This window comes from Anguilla rostrata, chromosome 18 (assembly GCF_018555375.3).
Source record: "Anguilla rostrata isolate EN2019 chromosome 18, ASM1855537v3, whole genome shotgun sequence".
In the NCBI taxonomy this organism is placed as follows: Eukaryota; Metazoa; Chordata; class Actinopteri; order Anguilliformes; family Anguillidae; genus Anguilla; species Anguilla rostrata.
In genome coordinates, this window is record NC_057950.1 from 19,841,076 (window position 1) to 19,862,724 (window position 21,649).

The 21,649-nt window shown below is 45.6% G+C and overlaps 1 protein-coding gene across 1 annotated transcript in view; it reads right to left on the reverse strand.

The window, feature by feature from the left end:
* The window catches only part of LOC135244433 (probable JmjC domain-containing histone demethylation protein 2C), a 50,935-nt gene that overhangs the window by 20,012 nt on the left and 9,274 nt on the right, over nucleotides 1-21,649 (reverse strand). The window contains exons 2-4 of the mRNA XM_064316692.1: nucleotides 16,151-16,315; nucleotides 3,108-3,221; nucleotides 725-830 (exon numbers count right to left, since the gene is read on the reverse strand). Coding sequence (XP_064172762.1) covers nucleotides 725-830; nucleotides 3,108-3,221; nucleotides 16,151-16,315 — 385 coding nt within the window. The remainder of the gene's footprint in view (nucleotides 1-724; nucleotides 831-3,107; nucleotides 3,222-16,150; nucleotides 16,316-21,649) is intronic.

The window sequence follows — 21,649 nt, forward strand, 5'->3', positions numbered from 1 at the left end:
AAACACAGGATACCAGAGTCACACACAGTGTATCATAGACTCACACAGTGTCTCAAAAAACGATACACAGTGCCAGCAACTGTAAGTGCCACTCAGGCGTCTGCTAGACGTGATGTTCAACAGAAACCGCCTACCTTAGTCATTTTTGGCGATTTTGTCTTTACAGGGCAACTGTGGGTTCATTGATGAGGGATCTGCCAACTTTTAACGTCTATTTATAGATCATTATTCAATGCAGCTGGACATAGGCTAATTCCAAAATATCGGAAATATGCAATAAAGGTTTATGCAAATATGCAATCTCTTTAAAATGGAATGAATGGGAAATGGTTCAGGATTTGGAAATTCGATGCAAAATTCGATGCTAAATTAGCCAATACTTTTCTGATATGTTCTGATTAGTGTTAGTCAAGAGAAAGCTGGTATATTTCAATTTACTGGTTGTAAAATGTGTTGATTTGGTAGTGGGTTTATGGTCCTTGCGAGGCTTGCTGCTAGGAATTTATCAGTGGAATTTATAAATAAGTCTCTTCTAAAACTGTGTCTTTGGTAACTGGGGAAAAAGTCACAGAAAGTTAGAGACTGCAGGGGCTGTATCAGTTCTGGTGAAGGTCACAGCCAGCATTTATTTGCTCAGCTGAACAGTTATCCAATAAACTGGCAACACATTATTCAACGAATCTAGGTGTTGTCCAGTGCCATGCAGGACACCATTTAGAAATACCTCTCATAAAAACGTGCTGGATTTTCTGTTCTTTGACCCAGGCACAGACCTCCTGGTGTAGCTGCAGATTGTCCCTGAGCACTGGATTCAAGCTGGCAACCTCCTCCTGCAGGAGAAGCAGGCCCAAGGACAGAAGAATTGAACACATTAACACCAGACCCAAAGGACAGATGAGCTGAACACAATAACACCAGACCCAAAGGACAGAAGAGCTGAACACATTAACACCAGACTCAAAGGACAGAAGAGCTGAACACATTAACACCAGACTCAAAGGACAGAAGAGATGAACACATTAACACCAGACCCAAAGGACAGAAGAGCTGAACACATTAACACCAGACCCAAAGGACAGAAGAGCTGAACACATTAACACCAGACTCAAAGGACAGAAGAGCTGAATCACATTAACACCAGACCCAAAGGACAGAAGAGCTGAACACATTAACACCAGACCCACAGGACAGAAGAGCTGAACACATTAACACCAGACCCAAAGGACAGAAGAGCTGAACACATTAACACCAGACCCAAAGGACAGAAGAGCTGAACACATTAACACCAGACTCAAAGGACAGAAGAGATGAACACATTAACACCAGACCCAAAGGACAGAAGAGCTGAACACATTAACACCAGACCCAAAGGACAGAAGAGCTGAACACATTAACACCAGACTCAAAGGACAGAAGAGATGAACACATTAACACCAGACCCAAAGGACAGAAGAGCTGAACACATTAACACCAGACCCAAAGGACAGAAGAGCTGAACACATTAACACCAGACCCAAAGGACAGAAGAGCTGAACACATTAACACCAGACTCAAAGGACAGAAGAGATGAACACATTACACCAGACCCAAAGGACAGAAGAGCTGAACACATTAACACCAGACCCAAAGGACAGAAGAGCTGAACACATTAACACCAGACCCAAAGGACAGAAGAGCTGAACACATTAACACCAGACCCAAAGGACAGAAGAGCTGAACACATTAACACCAGACTCGAGGATGGAGGATACCGTTACAGCGTGGTGAGAAAATAAAAATAAAGACTAAGGGCCTGAGCGCGTGTGATGCACATCGTGATCCGCACACATCGGGCTCTGGAGAACGCACCGGGGATGAAGATGAAGAAGAACAGGGAGCTGCTGAATGACCCCACGCAGTCTGTATGTGCAGCACGCAGATTTAAGCCGTCACAGAGACACTCAAATTGACCGATTGGCCCTTCTTAATAAGCCTTAGAATTTTTTTACACGCTTCATTACTTCATTGTAGTCGGCCATCTTTACATGCTAAATGATAATCATAACCGCGGATAAGCAGGCCATTTACATGCTTAGAGAAGACAAGGCGCGTGTGTGCTGTATGGCAGATGGTACACAATGAGATTGCCCTTGTCCTTTGTGTTAGAAACAGCACTCCGAACACAGCTTAGCTCAGAGTGGGAGGGACATGGTTTATTTATTGAGCCGAGGCTTAAATTTCTCTCAGCTGCGGTACACCACCTGCAGCTCAAACCCGCCTGCTGTCACTGTGGTGCAGTATCACGCACAGGGGCTATGCTTCCCACACACCACACACGGCATGCACACAACCCACACACACGACACACACACAACACGCCACACGCACGACACACACACAACCCACACACGACATGCACACGCCACGCACACGCCACACACACGACACACAAATACCACACACACAGCACACACGACACTCAAGGTCAGTGATATTAAGGGCTTCATTAGCTGTGAACAGGGTGAGACTGATCCATCTCCCATCTCTGCCTGATTAGTACTGCAGACTGGGGGAACAGACGGGGTGCAGGCTGTCTGCACTACAATACACAAACACGCACTCGCACTTGCACTTGCACTCACACTCTCACAAACACACACACACACATAAATCATACACGTGGTGTTGCAAAGGTCTCAACACCAACACAACTGTGCTCAGCTGAAATGCTGGCTAGGGTGTTTAATGTTGCAGAGCGAGATGAAAAAGTTAAACGGTCCATAAACTAACTTCACTGTGTGGCCCAGCCAGCACACAGCCCCAACTGCGTTACAGCAGCGCAGCACAGCACAGAGCACAGCAGCACAGCCACTACTTCTGAACATCACCACGGTGCCAGTTCTCACAGCTACAGCCGAGGAACAGAACCATGTCTATCACCACAAGGGGGTGTTTAGAGTTGCATTGCATTTCATTCATTAAGCAACCTGCAATGTAAAAGAACATGAGGGCATCCATTGCACTGTCTATGTCAGCAACAGCAGCAGGTCTGGCTAACAGCATGCCCAGACCAGCAGGTGGATATGCTAACAGAGCGTGTGTGTGCATAATGATGGACGTGCACCAACCTCATAAGGCCAGTATGCGCCATCTTCTGCGAGGAAATCCAGCCGTCTGTCACAGAGAAACTCCACCGCGGTGACCGGGCCCAAAACAGACTTCCCCACTAACGGCCTGAATGTCTGCAAATGAGAACACTTACATTAGAACTGCAAATGAGAACGCTTACATCAGAGCTACAGATGAGAATGCTCACATTAGAACTGCAAATGAGAACGCTTACATAAGAAATAGAAATGAGAATGCTTAAATTCAAACTGCAAATTAAAATGTTTAAATCAGAGCTACAAATAAGAATTCTCACATTAGAACTGTGAATGAGAATGATTACATATGAACTACAAATGGGAATGCTTATATTAGAACTGTGAATGAGAATGATTACATATGAACTACAAATGAGAATGCTTACAGTGGAACTACAAATGAGAACATGTACATTAGGAGTAATAAGTAAAAGCTGAAAGAGAAAATGTCAGACAGTTCAAAGCCATCCGCTTTGCCTTTGAAGTGCCTTCCGTCCTCTCTCCCAACAGATGTGAAGTCTCTGATGACACCATCTTTGAGTTTGTGTCACAGACGTGTGGCTGGAACTCCAGGGAGAGAGGGCCTGGGCCGGGGCCGGGGCCTGGGCCTGGGCTTCCTCTGAGCCTCCCCCCACCCCCCATTTCCCCTGTGGAACCTCAGCCCCTGCAGCCCAACTCAAACTGCCAGAAGAGCAGGCTACGTGAAAGAATGAGGCGAGTGCAAGCACTGAACTGCACCAATTAGTCTAACTGCATTACACTGGAAAACACAGAGCAGCTTTTATCTGTGTGGAAAAGTGGAGTTAGCATTGTGGCAGAACAGGCCCAGTCTGCTGAATGAGCTGGCTAATATGTTCAAATGCAGAGGGGGAGGGGGATGAATATGCAGGCCTAACGCAGAATACTCATTTCAAAACTGAACATCTGCTTTAACTGTCACACTAACACAAAACCCTGCTGCCAACGGAGAAAATGCATGACTCACATTTTCAAAAGATAAAACTGGGGCTCCCTTCAGTAGTAGCTATTATCTTATCTCCTTATTTATACAGACAATGTGTTCTATACTCATTCTTCGACGTATTCCTTATTAAAGGAATCTTCAGCTTTGCTAATTTAAAGGAAAACCATTTTGTCGCTCATCTTGATTGGTAGAGATTCATAGATAAGGGCTTCGAGGAGATGCCGACGGTTAAATAGGCATGCCTCAGGTGCGCACTCAAGAGCAAAAGAGGAGAAAAACACACCTATTTCTGACAGATCAAGAAATTCTGCTTAAGCAAACAAAGCTAGAAACATAGTCATTTAAGTTTCAAGTAAGCACGAACTTGCGAACCACTGACAATAACATCTGGCTTCTGAAATCGAGCCAGTAGATGTGATCTTACTATGACATGTGCAATTGTTTCCTTCATGTTCCACAGTTTAGCCAGGCAGTGCATGCCATTGAGAAAAAGACTCAAGAGCGTCTGCTAGGCAAACAAATCGGGCTCATTCAATGCACAGTTGGGCGCATAGTTTATGCATGGTTAATTGGTCTCTCCCTTCCGTGCACTGGTTTCCATCTGATATTTTCCACTGATGGGCACAAAATGTTTGGCCTGTTCAGAGAACTGTCTGGACTGTGTTCATTTTCACTTTCAACAGAACATCTGGGGTAGCTATAACCTGCACGGCACAGAATTTTAATTAATTAGTTAATTAATTAATTTGTTTATTTGCCTATTAATCATTGTGTGTGTTAAACACATCCACGGCGAGCAGGAGGAACAGAGCAGGATTACTGGTGTTGTAAACAGCTGCTCTGTACAGTAAATGATCAACCCGTGTGGCTTTTGTTCTGGCCTAAAAACAAAGTGAAAACCGCACTCACGTCCCCCAGGATAACACGCTGGAATCAGCTTGGGGTCGATGTGCTTCAGGTCTACTGACGCGACTACCAGGCCGGCCAGAATTTTCCACGACTGGCTGGCTTATGAGACGTTATGTAATACTTCAGTTAGATCAGAAAGGGGACGGGGATCTGACTGGCCAATCACAGAGGCTCGTGGAGTTAAAGTCTGCCAGCACTGTGAATGAATGCCTCTGTCGACACGCAAGAGTGAAGAGCACACATTACATTATTTACATATAATAGCACATCCAGCCGTACTATTGCAGGGCTGAGCTATTGCCAAGCAGTGGTTTAATAATCATACAGTACAATCTGTACATAACGTCTAGGTTACATGTCAGCACAGATTATGGAAGATAGTGAGACAATAAACTGAAAAACTGACACAACCAGTGATTCCCGAATTGAGGAGATCATTTCAGGGGCACAAGATCAGCTATTCCTGATTTACCAGAATCAGTTCTTACGGGGCCTAATTATTCACAGAAGGAAACAGAGTAAAGCACACCTGTTACTACTCTTCCATGGAAACTTTCTTTTCACCAGTTCAGCTTTAGTAATTTCTTCTGTATTCTTTCCCTCCTTTCTATCCCCAGATTGCAAGGACACTCATATTTCAGAGCTCACTGCTGCAACCTCTGCTCTGGATTTGGAAGAGCACAGATAGGAGCGTGAATTCCCTGCTGCTTCTTATCAAACGGCAGTTAGGAAGACTGAGCAGATTACAGTTCCTGCCACAGATAAGACGCATTGACGATCACCTGATTATCGTCACATAACAAGAAAGCCTATATTCTGTAGCCTATATTCTGGACACACAAAAATCTGACCTTCACCTTTTCTCCACAAGTGACAAGTGCAAAAAAACTCTCACAAACAGAGACAGACACAGACACACATGCACACAAGCATGTACACACGCGCCCGCACACACACAGATCAGTCTCCACAGTGACTAATGAATAATGGTTTCCACAGCACAGTGCTGGTGTAATTATGCCTCTGCTTGCATCACTACTCACTGATTCATATGCCCTCGAACTGCTGTACAATTGCCCTGCTTACATCACTGAAAACTGATTAATACGCACTCTGAAAGGTAATCCATCATCCATCCATTATCTATACCCGCTTACCCTGAGCAGGGTTGCAGGAGGTGCTGGAGCCTATCCTAGAGTGCATTGGGCGAGAGGCAGGAATACACCCTGGACAGGCTGCCAATCAATCGCAGGGCACACACACCATTCACTCACACACTCATACCTATGGGTAATTTAGAGTCTCCAATTAGCGTACCTGCATATGGGAGGAAACCGGAGTACCCGGTGGAAACCCACACGGACACGGGGAGAACATGCAAACTCCATACAGAAAGGCCCAAGCCGAGATTCAAACCTTCAACCTTCTTGATGTGAGGCGACATTGCTACCCACTGCACCACCCTGCCGCCCTCTGAAAGGTAATATACTACTGAAACTTATTTACAAGCAAGCAATGTTCAGAAAGTAATCAATGTCATTATGATCTACATTACTTTCCATACATAAGCTCACATACAGCTGTATAGCCACAGCTTCACATTGCAAGCTATATGGGAGTAATCTGCACCTGGACATGGGTGCTGAAACAGAGATGTACATGTCTCCAAAGACGCAGGGTTCCAGTATCTGCACAAACTCCACAGATGGGCTTTCACTTTCCTGCAAGCAGGAACATCCTCTGGAACACAGCTTGTGTATTTCTGAGAGACATTTCAGGCTGTTGTGATGACCTGCTAAAACATCTCAGCTCTTCAGGATGGATCTCCACTTAACTGCAAGGCGCCTTATCATTTCCTTATCATGGTTCCATGCCTTATCATAGGGCAATCTACACAGGCAAGATGCAGTGAGTTCAGACAGGCGACAGCCCGCTTGGCTGGTGGGAGGTGTATTTCGCATGGAAGCAGATACGCACGGCGGTTCCGTAATGGCTGTGGAACATGATGGAGACGCAGCGGCGGCTCGAGCCGCAGAGCCGGGCGAACGGCTCTCGCGGGACTCTGCTGTAAATATACGAGCGGCTCAGGAGCACGGTCGGTCCGTCTCTCTCGTGACTCCAGGCCAGAGCAAGCGAACTCGCACAGGGTTACGAGCCGGCTGAGCGGATCAGTCTCGTCTGACTCTCAAATCCTCCGGGGCCGTCAGCCGTCAGCAGACCATCAAGACTGCAGTTCACACTTGAGGAAAATTTCCTTATGAAAACTTTCTAAAACCATCCTGTCGCCAGATGACTTTCGGACCTGCATACACACACACACACACACACAGACACACACACACACACACACACACACACACATGCTAAAACCATATCTGTTCCTCAAAACTGAACGGGCCCATTCTGTAAAGCTGTGCAATTCTTAATAGGCTTATAAAAGAGAAACAAATCCGAATGCCTCTGACCTTTTTATTTTAGAGAAAACACAACAAAAGGCTGCATTCACATTTTACATTTAAAGGCATTTAGCAGACACTCTTATCCAGATCGAATTACAGACTACCTTTTTAACATTAAATCCATTTATATAGCTTGACATTTTACTTGAGTAGGCTAGTGCAGGTTAAGTACTGTGTGCAAGGGCACAATGGCAGTAACTCAACAGGGAATCAAACCTGCAACCTCAAAGTTACAAGCCCAGATTCCTAACCATTATGGAACTTCTGAAACTCTTCCGTTTTCAGTGTCAACTGTTGAACATTTTTTTTATCCTTGTCGCAAACACTCCTAGCTGGCTACTTTTCTCACCTAGCTACTCAAAAATTTAGGGTGTCTGAAGTCTCCTATGTTCAGCTGCCTTTCAAAATATGTAGACAGAGACCTGACCCCTCCCCCAACAAGCCAGACAGGACAGAATGAGAACATCTGATCTTTACTAAATATAACTGGCATTACTCTCCCTCTCCTTCCCCGACAGACTAGAGTCTAATGTCTTGGTTGAAACCAATGACGCATCCAAGGCCACGAACAAGTAAACACAGAATTCATGTGGTGTCTACAGTGACCATTTCACATCCAGAACAGGAACAGGAAACCAGCACTAGTACTCAGTACTTCAGACAGGAAATACAGTGCTGTATACATTAAACTTACAAGACAACCAATCAATGCACATCCTTTAAAAACAAAATCCACAAAACTTTACCATGTAAAGAGATTTGTCTGTTTATTTGATTGGTTGTCTCGTACTGTTTGCATCCAGCCCTTTGTTGCAATGGCCTCCACTTTTCTCCTACAACTGCTTTCATGTTTTCAATGTCTTCCTGCCCTCCTCATTTCCTGAGAAAGTAAACCACAAAGGCTGCGTTAACCCCTTGAATATGAAGCCTATTGACCTCTCCAAGGACACAGTGCAGGGAGGGAATGGCCCAAACAGAAGCCTGTTCTTAGGCCCCGTCGTGCCAGTCAGACACCAGCTATACAGCTCACAGCATCGGGTAAATGATCTTTTCCTACAGAACTCCACGCTGAGTTCCAGCCTCTTCCCTCACTGCAAGCTAAAGTGGGTGCTCCTCTATCCCGGCGTCCATCAAACTCCCTACTGACAGTAGCTAGGGACTGGGTGTGACAGAGCGCACATATGAAATGAACTATGAGGCCTCTGTACGACAGGGGTGCACGAAACATTTGTTTGTACATTTGTCACTGGTTATATGTTCTGCGTTTATGCAGTGCCATTGTGTCCAATACAAATTTCCCCCTGGGAAACATTAAGTGAACGTTGGCTCAGTGCTTTACCCAGCCTCCCCAATCTAATAAAGCAGGAGACTCAGCAGGACCTGCTGCTGTTCTCTGTTACTCAGCACTAAATAGATCAAATTAAAGCGACTGATTGCACAGCTACTGTACTGTAACTCCCCGTCCCTGGCTTCTCGGCTCTAAATTGGTTGGTAATTATAAGGTGACCCTGCAGCTCTCCCTGGGTGAGAGAGAACACCACTGCAGTACAGGATTTAATACCAGAGGGACGGATAATATTTCTCTAGTCTACGGTCTGGCCAGATTGAGAACCGAATCAGACCTGGGCCAAGTAACGTGTGGTTAATTAAATAACAAATAACGGAAGTATTTGAAATACTCAGCTGCATAGCCCTGTTTGACCTCCAATCAAACGTGCTACTAACCAAAATGTATAACCATACAAGACAAGAATGTTATTTAGATCACAGGTGGAATTAGATGGTATATTTTAAACTGTCTTTAATGGGCAGAATTTTACTGATGGCAAAGGGTGTAAAATATGCACATACTTAACCCTTGAGGTCTGGACTGAGGTGCCTGAGGTTTATACATCGGGCACAGTGAGTAGCCAATTAATAAAAGCAATGCACACACATTCAAAAAACTGCTTGAGCAGGAGAACTGCTTTTATTGCTCTGAGCAAAATCTAACCTTGAGTTCATGATTTTGAACAGATTAGCAGAACAATATCTGAGACAGAAAACCAAGTGCAGCATAACCTGCAGCTGCACGCTTCCACTGTTACTGATTCACAAATACTGTACCGCATCTGCAGTTTACCATTATATAGACCTAACTGCATAGTTATACAGATTCAAAACCTGCTTAGCTTTATATGGGCATAACAGTACTGTTACATGGATAACACACAGATTACACAGTCTGTTTACCTTTACTGTAGAGTTACACAGATCAAAGACCTATTTTGCTTAATATGGGCTTAACAGTACAGTTGTACAGACCTAAGGCTGTTTTTAGGGTCTTGTTACCTGGAGGAAGATGAGGTGCAAGCAGGCAGGACATGGATAGAAACACAGGTGAGACCCAGCTACAGGTGCCATCAGGATCACAGCAGAATAGAGCTGTATTTAAGCCAAATGACTTGAAGTAGAATCCTCATAGTATGCCAGGAAAACACCATTAGAAATGCACTAGAAATACAAACAATGGTAAACAGTCTGAACTGCACAGCTGGCAACAGGAGCTGGGTGCGTTTCTCCTGGCCCATCTGCGTGCAAATGTTCAAAAGGGAGTGAGAAACGCAGCCAAGACCCAGAGAGGACTGACTAGCAGGGAGACAACACAAACATGGCCTCTCAGTACAGCTACAGGGAGACAACACAAACATGGCATCTCAGCACAGCTACAGGGAGACAGCACAAACATGGCCTCTCAGCACAGCTACAGGGAGACAACACAAACATGGCCTCTCAGCACAGCTACAGGGAGACAACACAAACATGGCCTCTCAGCACAGCTACAGGGAGACAACACAAACATGGCATCTCAGCACAGCTACAGGGAGACAACACAAACATGGCCTCTCAGCACAGCTACAGGGAGACAACACAAACATGGCCTCTCAGACAGCCGGAGCTCACACAGCTAAGTAAGCTCACAGGGAGAAATAGAAACGAGTTCACACAGCTCAGAGAACACAAACAACTGCGCTTAGGAAAATAAGGGACATAAGGAGACAAGCTGCAACATGGCCCATGAGAAGCTGGCAGGGGATTACAAAGCATGGTTAGCAGTCAGCTACAGGGAGACAACACAAACATGGCATCTCAGCACAGCTACAGGGAGACAACACAAACATGGCCTCTCAGCACAGCTACAGGGAGACAACACAAACACGGCCTCTGCGGGAGAAAGCCGGCTTCTCAGCACAGCTAAGAAGGGGCTCAAGGGAAGAAAGTGAGAAACGAGTTCACACGGCCTGGAACAGAACATACTGCTGCTTGGAAAATAGAGGGAATAAAGAGAGATAATGCTGCAGTCTGCCCAATGAGAAGCTGGCAGGGGATTACGGAGCGGTTAGCAGTCAGGACTGAATGGCTCATATCTCCCTCCTCACAGCGGGGCCTGTCTCCTCTAATCCGTCTGGCAGCTGTTCGCTAGCCCAGAGAGCAAACCTGTCCTGGAACGACACTGAAAACCCCCCCTGCTTCCAGGCCAGGCCATATCCGTCCGACGCTCGCTGGTACATTCTGTACTCTGCAGCACTGCTGCTCCGGAGCTTTCTGCTGTGAAGGACAGAGCGCCATCCCCAGCCTGCAGGATCCCGCCGTAACCCCACTGTGAAGGACTTTTCACCGGCCGCCCCTTCTGCTGCTGCTGAGGTCAGAGGCACTGTGCAGCCCCTCATCTCTACTGATAACACAGCATACACAGACACCATACCTGCGCCCCGATGCACAGAGACTGTTGATAACACAGCATACACAGGTACCACACCTGCGCCCCTATGCACAGAGACTGCTGATAACACAGCATACACAGGTATCACACAGCACCCCTATGCACAGAGACTGCTGATAACACAGCATACACAGGTACCCCACCTGCGTCCCAATGCACAGACTGCTGATAACACAGCATACATAGGTACCACACCTGCACCCCAATGCACAGACTGCTGATAACACAGCATACACAGGTACCACACCTGCACCCCAATGCACAGAGACTGCTGATAACATAGCATACACAGGTACCACACTGCACCCAGCACAGAGACTCTGATAACATGATACAGTACACAGCACCCTATGCACAGGAGCATTCATCAGGAAACCACGCCCGATTTTTACCTGCACATCTGTCAATTCAGATGCCCCTCGGACAGGTGCTTTGTTCTTCTTTCCACCTCTTCTTTCTGCTTCTCCTTTCTTCTCTTCAGAATGATATTTTTTAGCATGACCGCATTCTGAATATTGCCCTTACGTCTCATAAGTCACACGTGACAGGTTTCAGTACGTCATTATATACATCATGTAGCCTACAGTGAGTGCTCCTCACTTGCTGCGGGGCAACGTGCTATATGCTGTGTTCTAGAGTGCATTGACAACACCACGTGCGCTTTTCACCCCTCAGGGCATTATTACAGCAGGGTATCATTACCTCAGACAGACAGTTCAGGGAATTCCTCTACCTCCCCTTAAACATGTCATAAATGTCATACCAACTGGGAAAGCACTGCACGTACACTTTCTAAATGGTTTGGTCGACTTTGGCCCCGTTTCAGTCTAAGGCTGATTCTACACAGTGGGAATGTCAGAACTGCTTAAGCCATGCTGCAGCACTGAGAATGAGCGCCCGCGTGGGGTACCAGCGAATAGAACAGCGTGTGAAAAGAGGAAAGACACAAGCTCTGATTTAAAGTGTAACTCTGTCACTGAGCCACTCCCCCACCGAGCCACTTCTCCCCCCTGAGCCACAGTACTATGAGCTGTAGTCAGGCATTGGATGGCTGACTACAGCTCATCATAGTACTCACATATTGCTCATGTTACTCATATATTCCTCATGGTACTCAGATATGGGTCATGGTACTCATATTCATTTCCATTTAATCTATAATCCATCATCAAAAAAAGCCAGCTCAGACCTGTCTGTGAATAATAAATAACAACAAAGACAGACGCTAGAGGGGGAAATCTCCATCGATCCATGTAGAGGATGGGAGAAAGAGTAACTAACAGCTATAGCTGCAGTAACACAGAGCTGCTGGATAAGGCAGGGAACAGGGTGTTCCGCGCAGTAAAAGCCACGGAGGCAGTGCGGAACAGCGAGAGGCTCTGGCACAAAAACATGCCTCCCCAGCAGCATGTGCGCCGCATGTGCGCCACTCAAAAGGACTGCGGGTTCCAATCCCCCAGGCAGGACACCGGAGAACTTCCCCCCTCCATCAAGGTCATTAATCACAAATGCTGGAAAGTCCAGCTGCAGAAATGGGTTGCCAGATGTGCACTGTAAAACTAAGTGTTCTACATGCTGTAAAATCCAGCTGCAGAAATGGGTTGCCAGATGTACAGTGTAAAACCGTACGTGTCCTACAGTACAGTGGTCAAGGAACAAAGGGGTCAGCTCAATAAATTACGTCAGCGACTTCACCCTCAGCTGAAATGGTGACAGGTAGGCTATTACTAATGTATTGATAATGCACACACATGCGCACCAGTGGTTGCACTAGCCCATGGAATGCTATGCCTTTGGTATATGGGACATTTCAAAATCAGCGTTTTGAAATCTTGTGTTCTGATAAAAATAACTATTTTTGCCATAATATGTAAAATCACAATTATAAAATAATAAATGAACATCATTCAGAATTTTATTATTACATTTGTAACAGAAGTGGCATAAAATAGCAGGATAAACTAAGCAAGAAATAATGTTCTGATCAAAACAAATTTTGCTGCACAGGCAAATAATATTAGAAAACCCTAGGAGCGATTTTTCTTTTCATTTACTCGTGTTTGGGCAACCTGGCTAGAGCAGTGGTAACCAGCTCTGTTCCTGGAGATCTCCCGCCCTGCAGGTTTTCATTCTAGCAGTAACAAAGCGTACCTCATTCAACACCCAGAGATCTTGCTGAGCTGCTAATTAGTGGAGTCAGGTGTGCCAGGGTTGAAATGAAAACCTACAGGATGGCAGATCTCCAGGAACAGAGTTGGTTACCACTGAACTAGAACGCGACATCTCGTTTTCATTACACATCACTGTGTAAATATTATGGTCAAAGAACAACACAAATGAACTTTGGAATAGCTGTATCTGCATTTATAGAACACAGTGTATTTATTTATTTATTTATTTATTTTTTATACCTAAGAGTAATTTCTGTTTTAACTTACTCATTTTGAGCAAGCTAGCTAGAGCGGGACATCTTGTTTCTACTCAAACGAAGCACTTTTTCTTTGAACGCGACCAACAGATATGTAAATATTTTTCGGTCAATTAACGTCAGACACCAAAGACGATTGGTTCAAAGACACATGAGTCATTATTTTGTTGTACCATCTCGCAATGGTACCAATGGCTGAGTACATATTATGGTCAATAAACTACACAAATGTCAGGCACTGAAAGACTGACTGACATAAGCGAGAGTAATTATTTAGGTCTGCGTCATACCCCACTGTAATCACAAAAAAGGGCCACAGAATATTCAAGTTCAAGTTCAAAGTTCAAAGTCTTTATTGCCATGTGTACAGCATGTCATCCTGGACAATGAAATGCTTTTGACTAGGCACATGTCACTTTGTAGGTACAAAACATAAACATATTTTAATAAATTCAAATAAAATTAAAATTAAATAAAATTAAAATAAATATCTGTGCTTATAGAAAGCAGTGTATTTTTTTTCTCCTGCATTTTTGCTCTTTTTTCTGCATAAACAACGCAGAATCCTCAAACGCTGTTTGTTTACACTTGGGAATTTGAAATCAAAGTCCAAAGCAAAGCAAATGCACAGTTCCACACAGAAACACAGGAACAAACACAGGGAGTGGTATGAATGAAGAGTTTCCTCAGCCCCCAGAACCCATCTTTCACATACAGGGAAACTAGCCTCTAAAACCGTTGGTGTTAAGAGGCAAAAATATGTCATGCTGAACTAAAAAGCACCAGCATGCTAAGTAGCGAGTGTTGGGTAATGGGGCAGGATAGGAACAGAGAGCTGGATTGTTGATGAATGTGCAGGGAGAGGTGCTCCTTATCACACACAGATTCCCTCAGCAGTGTCTGTCTGTCTGTCCCTCCCTCCCAGAGTAAACTCAGCACCAGGAGCACCATGCAACTATCCCCTGGGTGTCAAAGGTCAAAGGATCAGGGGGGACAGGAAACTGGACCAGGACACGGCAAAACAAATGCCTCACCAGACCAAAACACACAGAGCATAAGATGTTAAACCAGCACAGCTCTCGCAGGGGAAGAGCAGAAATGTGTTCTCAGAGAAGGGCCATTTTAAACCGAAAAACAGACACAGGAAAAGTACTGCGTGTGCTTTCTCTCGGCTTTCTGTCCTATTGGTACACTGAGCTCTTGATGGACTCAGGAAAAATGAGAGAATGCATTTCCTCTAGAACAGCCGGAGAGCTAGCGAAGGAACGATAATAAATTACACCCTACAACGCCTTGCAGATCTCCCTCTTTCCGCAGCAGCGCACTGTAAAGATTCACAGCCATATATCTATGGAAAATGGGAAAACGCCGCTTTTGTTTACAGTCATGTTAATACATAAATCCAAACCTAACAATATAAATGATAAAATTAAAGCATTGGGCTAAAGACTTGTGCAAAAAATGACAGATAAATCAGGGCAGAAATCAATGCAGGCAGTCTCTCCATAGAACCCTCTGTTAAGATGACCCCCCAACCTATGGATAGAGAAACCTGTCGAAGGTGCAGAAAACCATCCCACTGCATCCAGCTGCAAGGGCTCATCCAGTACTGCATTCACAGGGCCAGGGTCTGCACCAAGCCAACCCAACAGACCCGGGGCCACTGTCCAGAGCAAACCCTTAATCAGGACTTATTTATCCCTTTAAGGTCAAAGATCGCAAATACGTAATTACAATGTTCCTAACTGAACGTTCTAATGCTGATGTAACAATCACTACTGGTAACTGAGAGCAAGGGAGTTTTAGAACACCAATTTTGAATAAAAAAATTCCAAAAAAACTACTGTTCAAAGGGTTAATGAGAGAATGACAGGACAGTGACTGCTTTCAACTGCTAAAAGCCACCACTCTCTGCCAACAGACACAGCCATCGTCTCTCCAGGTGGGGGAAGGGGGGGGGTGCAGGCTGGCCCCGTACGCAGTCTGGAGACAGACGCACCTGAGTGCTTGGGACGAGAGCCAGCGTCCGACACAGCCCGGGCACAGGGCTGTACTGCTGATGGGAAGCCGCTTGGCAGCCGCCGCGCTGGGCGCATCTCCCCGCCACGGCGGTGTAAATAAGGCAGCAGCGCAGGAGGGTGTGCACGTGTAAAACACTCAGCCGCTCCCCCTGCATGGCTGTCTGCTGTCCTTACAGATAAGGACCCAATAGTTTAATGACATTTAAACTGAGATCAATCAGGACAGACAAGCAGCACTGAATTACAATAATCCCCCCCATAAATAAAACTGTGTGTAACTCCAGGAACACAAGCAGGCCATGTTCCACACAAGAAACAAAGCGCTGCAGCAAAGTCACCAGACTCTCTCCCCAATGGGACAGACACCAGCCCTGCAGTCAAACTAAGAGACTCTCTCCCCAATGGGACAGACACCAGCCCTGCAGTCAAACTAAGAGACTCTCTCCAGGCAGAAAGTGTTAGGAAGTATCATGTCACTCACCAGGGCAGGCCACTGAATCTGCTTCACCTTTGACCCCTGGAGCTGCGTGGTGTCCTTCCGCCAGGCCCAAACGAGGCAGTTCTCCAGCAGGAAGACCCGGTAGCCTTCATGCACCTTCACCCACTCTCTCTTCTCCCACTCCAAGCCATCAAACTCCACATACACCTGCACAGAGAAACAGATTCACCCATCAAACCCCACATACATCCGTACAGAGAAACATTATTCACTCATCAAACCCCACAAACACCTGCAGAGAAACATTATTTACTCATCAAACCCCACATACACCTGCATGGATAAACATTACTCACTCATCAAACCCCACACACACCTGCACAGAGAAACATTATTCACTCATCAAACCCACATACACCTGCACAGATAAACATTATTCACTCATCAAACCCCACATACACCTGCACAGAGAAACATTATTCACTCATCAAACCCCACATAGCCTACACCTGCACAGAGAAACAGATTCACCCATCAAACCCCACATACATCTGTACAGAGAAACATTATTCACTCATCAAACCCCACATACACCTGCACAGATAAACATTACTCACTCATCAAACCCCACACACACCTGCACAGAGAAACATTATTTACTCATCAAACCCCACAAACACCTGCACAGAGAAACATTATTCACTCATCAAACCCCACATACACCTGCACAGAGAAACATTATTTACTCATCAAACCCCACACACACCAGCACAGAGAAATGCAATAAAACACATTCACTCAGATTTACTGCAGCCTTGTTTTCACAGCAATCACCCACCCTGACCCCTGTAGCAACACAAAACAAACACCGACAGGTTTTTCCTTTTTTCTCTCTCTCTCTCACAGCTGGCGTTTCCTTCAGGATAAACAGCATTTGTTTTCCCTTCACAAAACTCCTTCTGAGATCAAACAGCATTCTGCAGTCAGCCTGCATCCAGCTACAAGACAGGCATGTATAACTATCTTACACTCTTTCATAGACTTTCATTGATTGTCCCGCTGACAGACTGGACCTGGAAGGGACCCTTTAGGCACTCCCAGTTTCCTATTGCTTAGAAACAGTGCAATTCCCACACCAGCCAGAGGAAAAGAGCAATGCCCCCTCCAGCCTGAGGGAAAGGCAGTGCCCCCTCCAGCCTGAGGGTAAGGCAGTGCTAATTCTATATTCTACACAGCTTAGGCGATAACAACGTCTTCCACTGCAGTATAGCATCAAGACCAAAAGCAGGAAAAGATGCTAATTTAATAGGTTGTGCAATTTTTAAGAATAGACTAAGCATTAAGAAATTAGCTATTGGTTTCACTATGAGCCTAACAAATACATACCCCCAAGCAGTAGCCCTTAATTAGCCTCAATTCACCATGCTAGTTTTATCAGCCAGTGTGACATTACAATGTAGGAAAATGATCAACTCTGGGAAGACCAGTGACTGACTACTAGGAGTAAATGTAAATGTAGTTTTGTAGTAAATTCAGAACATGAACCACATCCCGATAACATCATTGTTATAACCACTGTAGTACTGGGCAATATTACACTAACAAACCTGGTCGGAACATTTTAGCACTTCAACCACTGTGGGACTATGTCCTCAAAATACCAGCATGCAGCAAAAGGAGAAAAAAGGTAATATCAGATATACTACACAGTAAAAAGCAGGCACTATTTACAGACTTTTGGACAAACTATTACTGAATTATTGAGTCTTTATGCACAGAGTAACCCTGAGGTACACTACATGGCCAAAAGTAAGTGGACACCTGACATCCAACATCTCATCCAATTCATCTCAAAGGTGCAGGATGGGGTTGTGATCTCAAACTAAGGGGCCTAAACCAAACCACAAAAAACAGCCCCAAACCAAGGGGTGTCCATATACTTTTGATCATATAGTGTATTTAAGAACTTTCTGTGGTACTGTCCATTATCAGTAGAATGTTAAAGTTTCTCTTAAGTTGCATGACTATGAATAGGATGCAGACACACTTTGGCATGACAAGCTTTGAGAAAAATGCTTTGGAAGGCAAATCCAAACCCAAGGGCAATGATTAGACATTGGGCCCAAGTTTGTGATTAGATGGGGAAAAATCTCCTCAGTGCCATATTTTGTGCCAAAAGGGTGATGCTCATACAGGAAAGCACATTGTGTCCTTTGTGAAGTGAGGACAAGGATCTGTTTAGTTTGAGTTGATTTACCTCATCTGGTCCTGGTGCCCTTGGAACAATCAAGGGGAACACAGGACGAAACATCAGCCAGGAGATTTTTGGCTAAAACCCTGGTTTTCCCTGAGCTAAGATGCTCCAGCTTGGCTTTTTGTTGAGAATCACATGCTTTCCATTGCTCTCTCAGTTGTGTGAGTGTTCTGGTCCCGTGGTTGCCACGGCGAGGCGGCCCACGCTGCTGCCTCTGAGAGGCCCTGAGGGGCGGGGTGGGCCGGGACACCAGCCCTGTCCCAGTTTAAACCCCTGCACCTCCTCTTACCCCCGACCCTCAGCCCATCTGTCAGCATCTGACCTCAGCTTCACCCCCGCCTGCACGAGCAGCGCTCAGCACCGCACACTTTCTGCCCCCGGCCCCCACGGAGTCGGTGCACGGGCAGAGAGAGGGGGCGGGACCCGCGCAGTTCAGCGGGGCTACTGACCAATCGGGACGCCAGCGGCGTTGCAATCGGGGCGGCAGCTGGGGGGTCCCAGTGAGGCACCACTGCTGTTCACCTCAACAAAGTACTTTACCTGAACTGCCAGAGTAAATCAAATTAATCACATGACAGAAACGGACATAATGTACGGAAAAAGCAAAAGAAGGAAACAGGAGGAGAGTAAGAGTAAGAGGAGGAGGAGAGGGAAAAGGAAGAGGCAGAGGGGGGGATATTGAGTCCACACCACTGACACATTGTGCTGCTCTGTGGATTTCTCCAGTACACCATGAAATATGGACACACTACCAGCCACAAACCTCGCTGCTGCCTGCAACATTTTCCTTCATTTGCTGGAGTTTTTTCACTGAGAAAAAACCACATGCAGCCCACTATATACAGCTGCGTAAGAGAGCTTTCTCATCCTCCCTCTTGTTCCACTTTTCTTTTCATCTTCAGCAACCACCCTTTCCACCTCTTCAGACAAAAGAAACCCACAGTGCATTTCAAGGAAATACACGGCGCAGTTCCAAGGAGATCACTCAGGACACGTGGTTCTGAGCGGGCGTGTGTCAGAAAAGCGTATCCTAAAAAGAAAGAAAGAAAAAAAAAAGCAGTAATTTTGAGGCTTGGTTGCTATGCTACAGAGAGCACTCTCCTGGGCAGGAACATCTCAATGAGTGCTGGGAGGAAAGCATATTGATTCTGGACACACGCTGGCAGCCGCGAACAGGGCCAGTAAACAGTAAGGCCCTGAGTGTGGAGTGAAAAGGGCTTCACGTCGCGAGCCCACACTGCCTCCTGCACTGCTCGCGCTCTCCGTCAGCTCCTTTCAGCACTACGCATTACGCCAGAGAGAAACACACAGGTTCTTCTAGGCCTTTGAGAGCTAAGAGCTTTCTGTCTGAAGAGCTGTTATTTACCTACTGCGTGATCCTTAACCCTTTAAGGCGCAAGATCACAAATGTAACTGTAATTAGAATGTTCTTAACTGAACATTCTAATGCTGATGTAACAGTCTCACGACTAGTAATTCAAAGCAAGAGAGTTCTGAAATGCTGACTAATAATTCTGAAAAAAAAATTCTAAAACCTACTCTTCAAAGGGTTAAAAACAGTAACTTCCCGCACTGACAGTGAAAACTAAAACGACAAAGCAGTAACAATTCTATCATCAGAATGGCATTAGGCTGGCTCACTGGGTGTAAATAGCATTCTCTTTGCTAGCTAGAAGGACATGTGGGTTTTTTTCCCCGTTTTTGAAGGACATAGGTTGAGAAAATGTAAAAATTTACTTTTAAAGGATTTTCTGACTAATCCACACAGAATATGCAAAACAGGTTTTGTCCTCTAAATGGAGTGAGGCCAGTATTGTACAGTAGTTCACTAAACACTAGTGACGTAGCAGGATACACAATTGTATTTATGCAGGCTGCACAAGCCAAAGACATGTCCGCGTCTACCAAGCTAGACAGTGAATCGTATAAAGCCACACTACTGGTGAACAGCAGCCTCCTCCATCTTTGCATAACTGTTAGCACGGAGGAAACGTTAAAGCACTATTTTGGAGTCAGATAACTGAAATAACGCTAAATGAATCCCGCTCCAGTAGCACCGGGTAAGACTACACGCGTTCCTTTGCCACTCAGATACTTCCGCTGTTTGGTTAGCGGAGGGGTCTCTTACAGCTGGTGACCTCGACCTGATAAGTTTTGGCTTCTTGCTGTTGGTGACCTCGACGCACCGTTCGGTGTATCTGAGGGGTTTCTTGCGGTACTCCCACAAACACAGACGTTAGGCCCGCGGTCCAGGTAGAGCGGACTGCCTGGTGAGAGAGGTATCCGTCTCTGCCCTCTCTCTACATGTGTACACACTGAGCCCAGCACTGACAGCAGCAAGCAGGCAGAGACCAGGGCACATAACCTCCACACGCTGCAGCACGTTATATACACCTTACACACCGGCTCAGCAAACACCCCCATTCAGGCCAACATCAAATGGACACACAAGAGATATTAATATATACTGAGAGCAATGCACACGAACAGCATATAACAATAAACAAGTTACAATGCACTAAAAGTTACAATAAAAAGAGTTATAATATGATCGCTACAGTAATTTATTGATGCTGGAAATCATACTGGAAATGTAACCCAGCTTTTTCCTGGTGTATTTTATTTCGGTTTCCTCTGCAGATGATTCAAGATTGCCTGTCTTTGAGATTTTGGAAGATTATCAAAATAATGATGCATGGGACAGGCAAAAAACACACAAGTTCTTTGCAGGACCCAAAGATGATGGACTCCTTTGTCACAGTCTATGAACTCTGTGAGTGTAAATAAGTCCCGACACTAAGCTGTCATCTGTAGGTCATATTTACCACACCACTAACATGAGGATGGTTCTGCATCATCTGCCAAATCCTGACAGTAAGAGGCCTTTCCTTATTGGCTGGCTGAAGCGTTGACAGTCCAATCATAGCCGCCCCTGACCGTGTTTCCCTGACACAGAAAATCTGCCTCATGAATCACTGGAGCAGGGAGAGACGCCGAAGTCAGCTCTCTCATCAGATTAGAAGGCAAAACCTTGTTTCAAAGCGCAGATTGCACATTCAGCTCGTAAAGGAACCCTCTTCCTCACATCAAATGTAATTCCCTTCACAGGATCAGTCGGTTTGGCTGCAGACACCCTAGCTTGTGCTCAGATTTACCCTCAGCTGACAAACAGCCAGGTCACTGTTCCGGTCACTGGCACGCAGACGGCTTTCTGCGGGAGGATAATTGCTTTAGCTGCTTCAGACTCCCTGTTATGCCGTAATGTCTTCGGTGCACAATTGCACTTT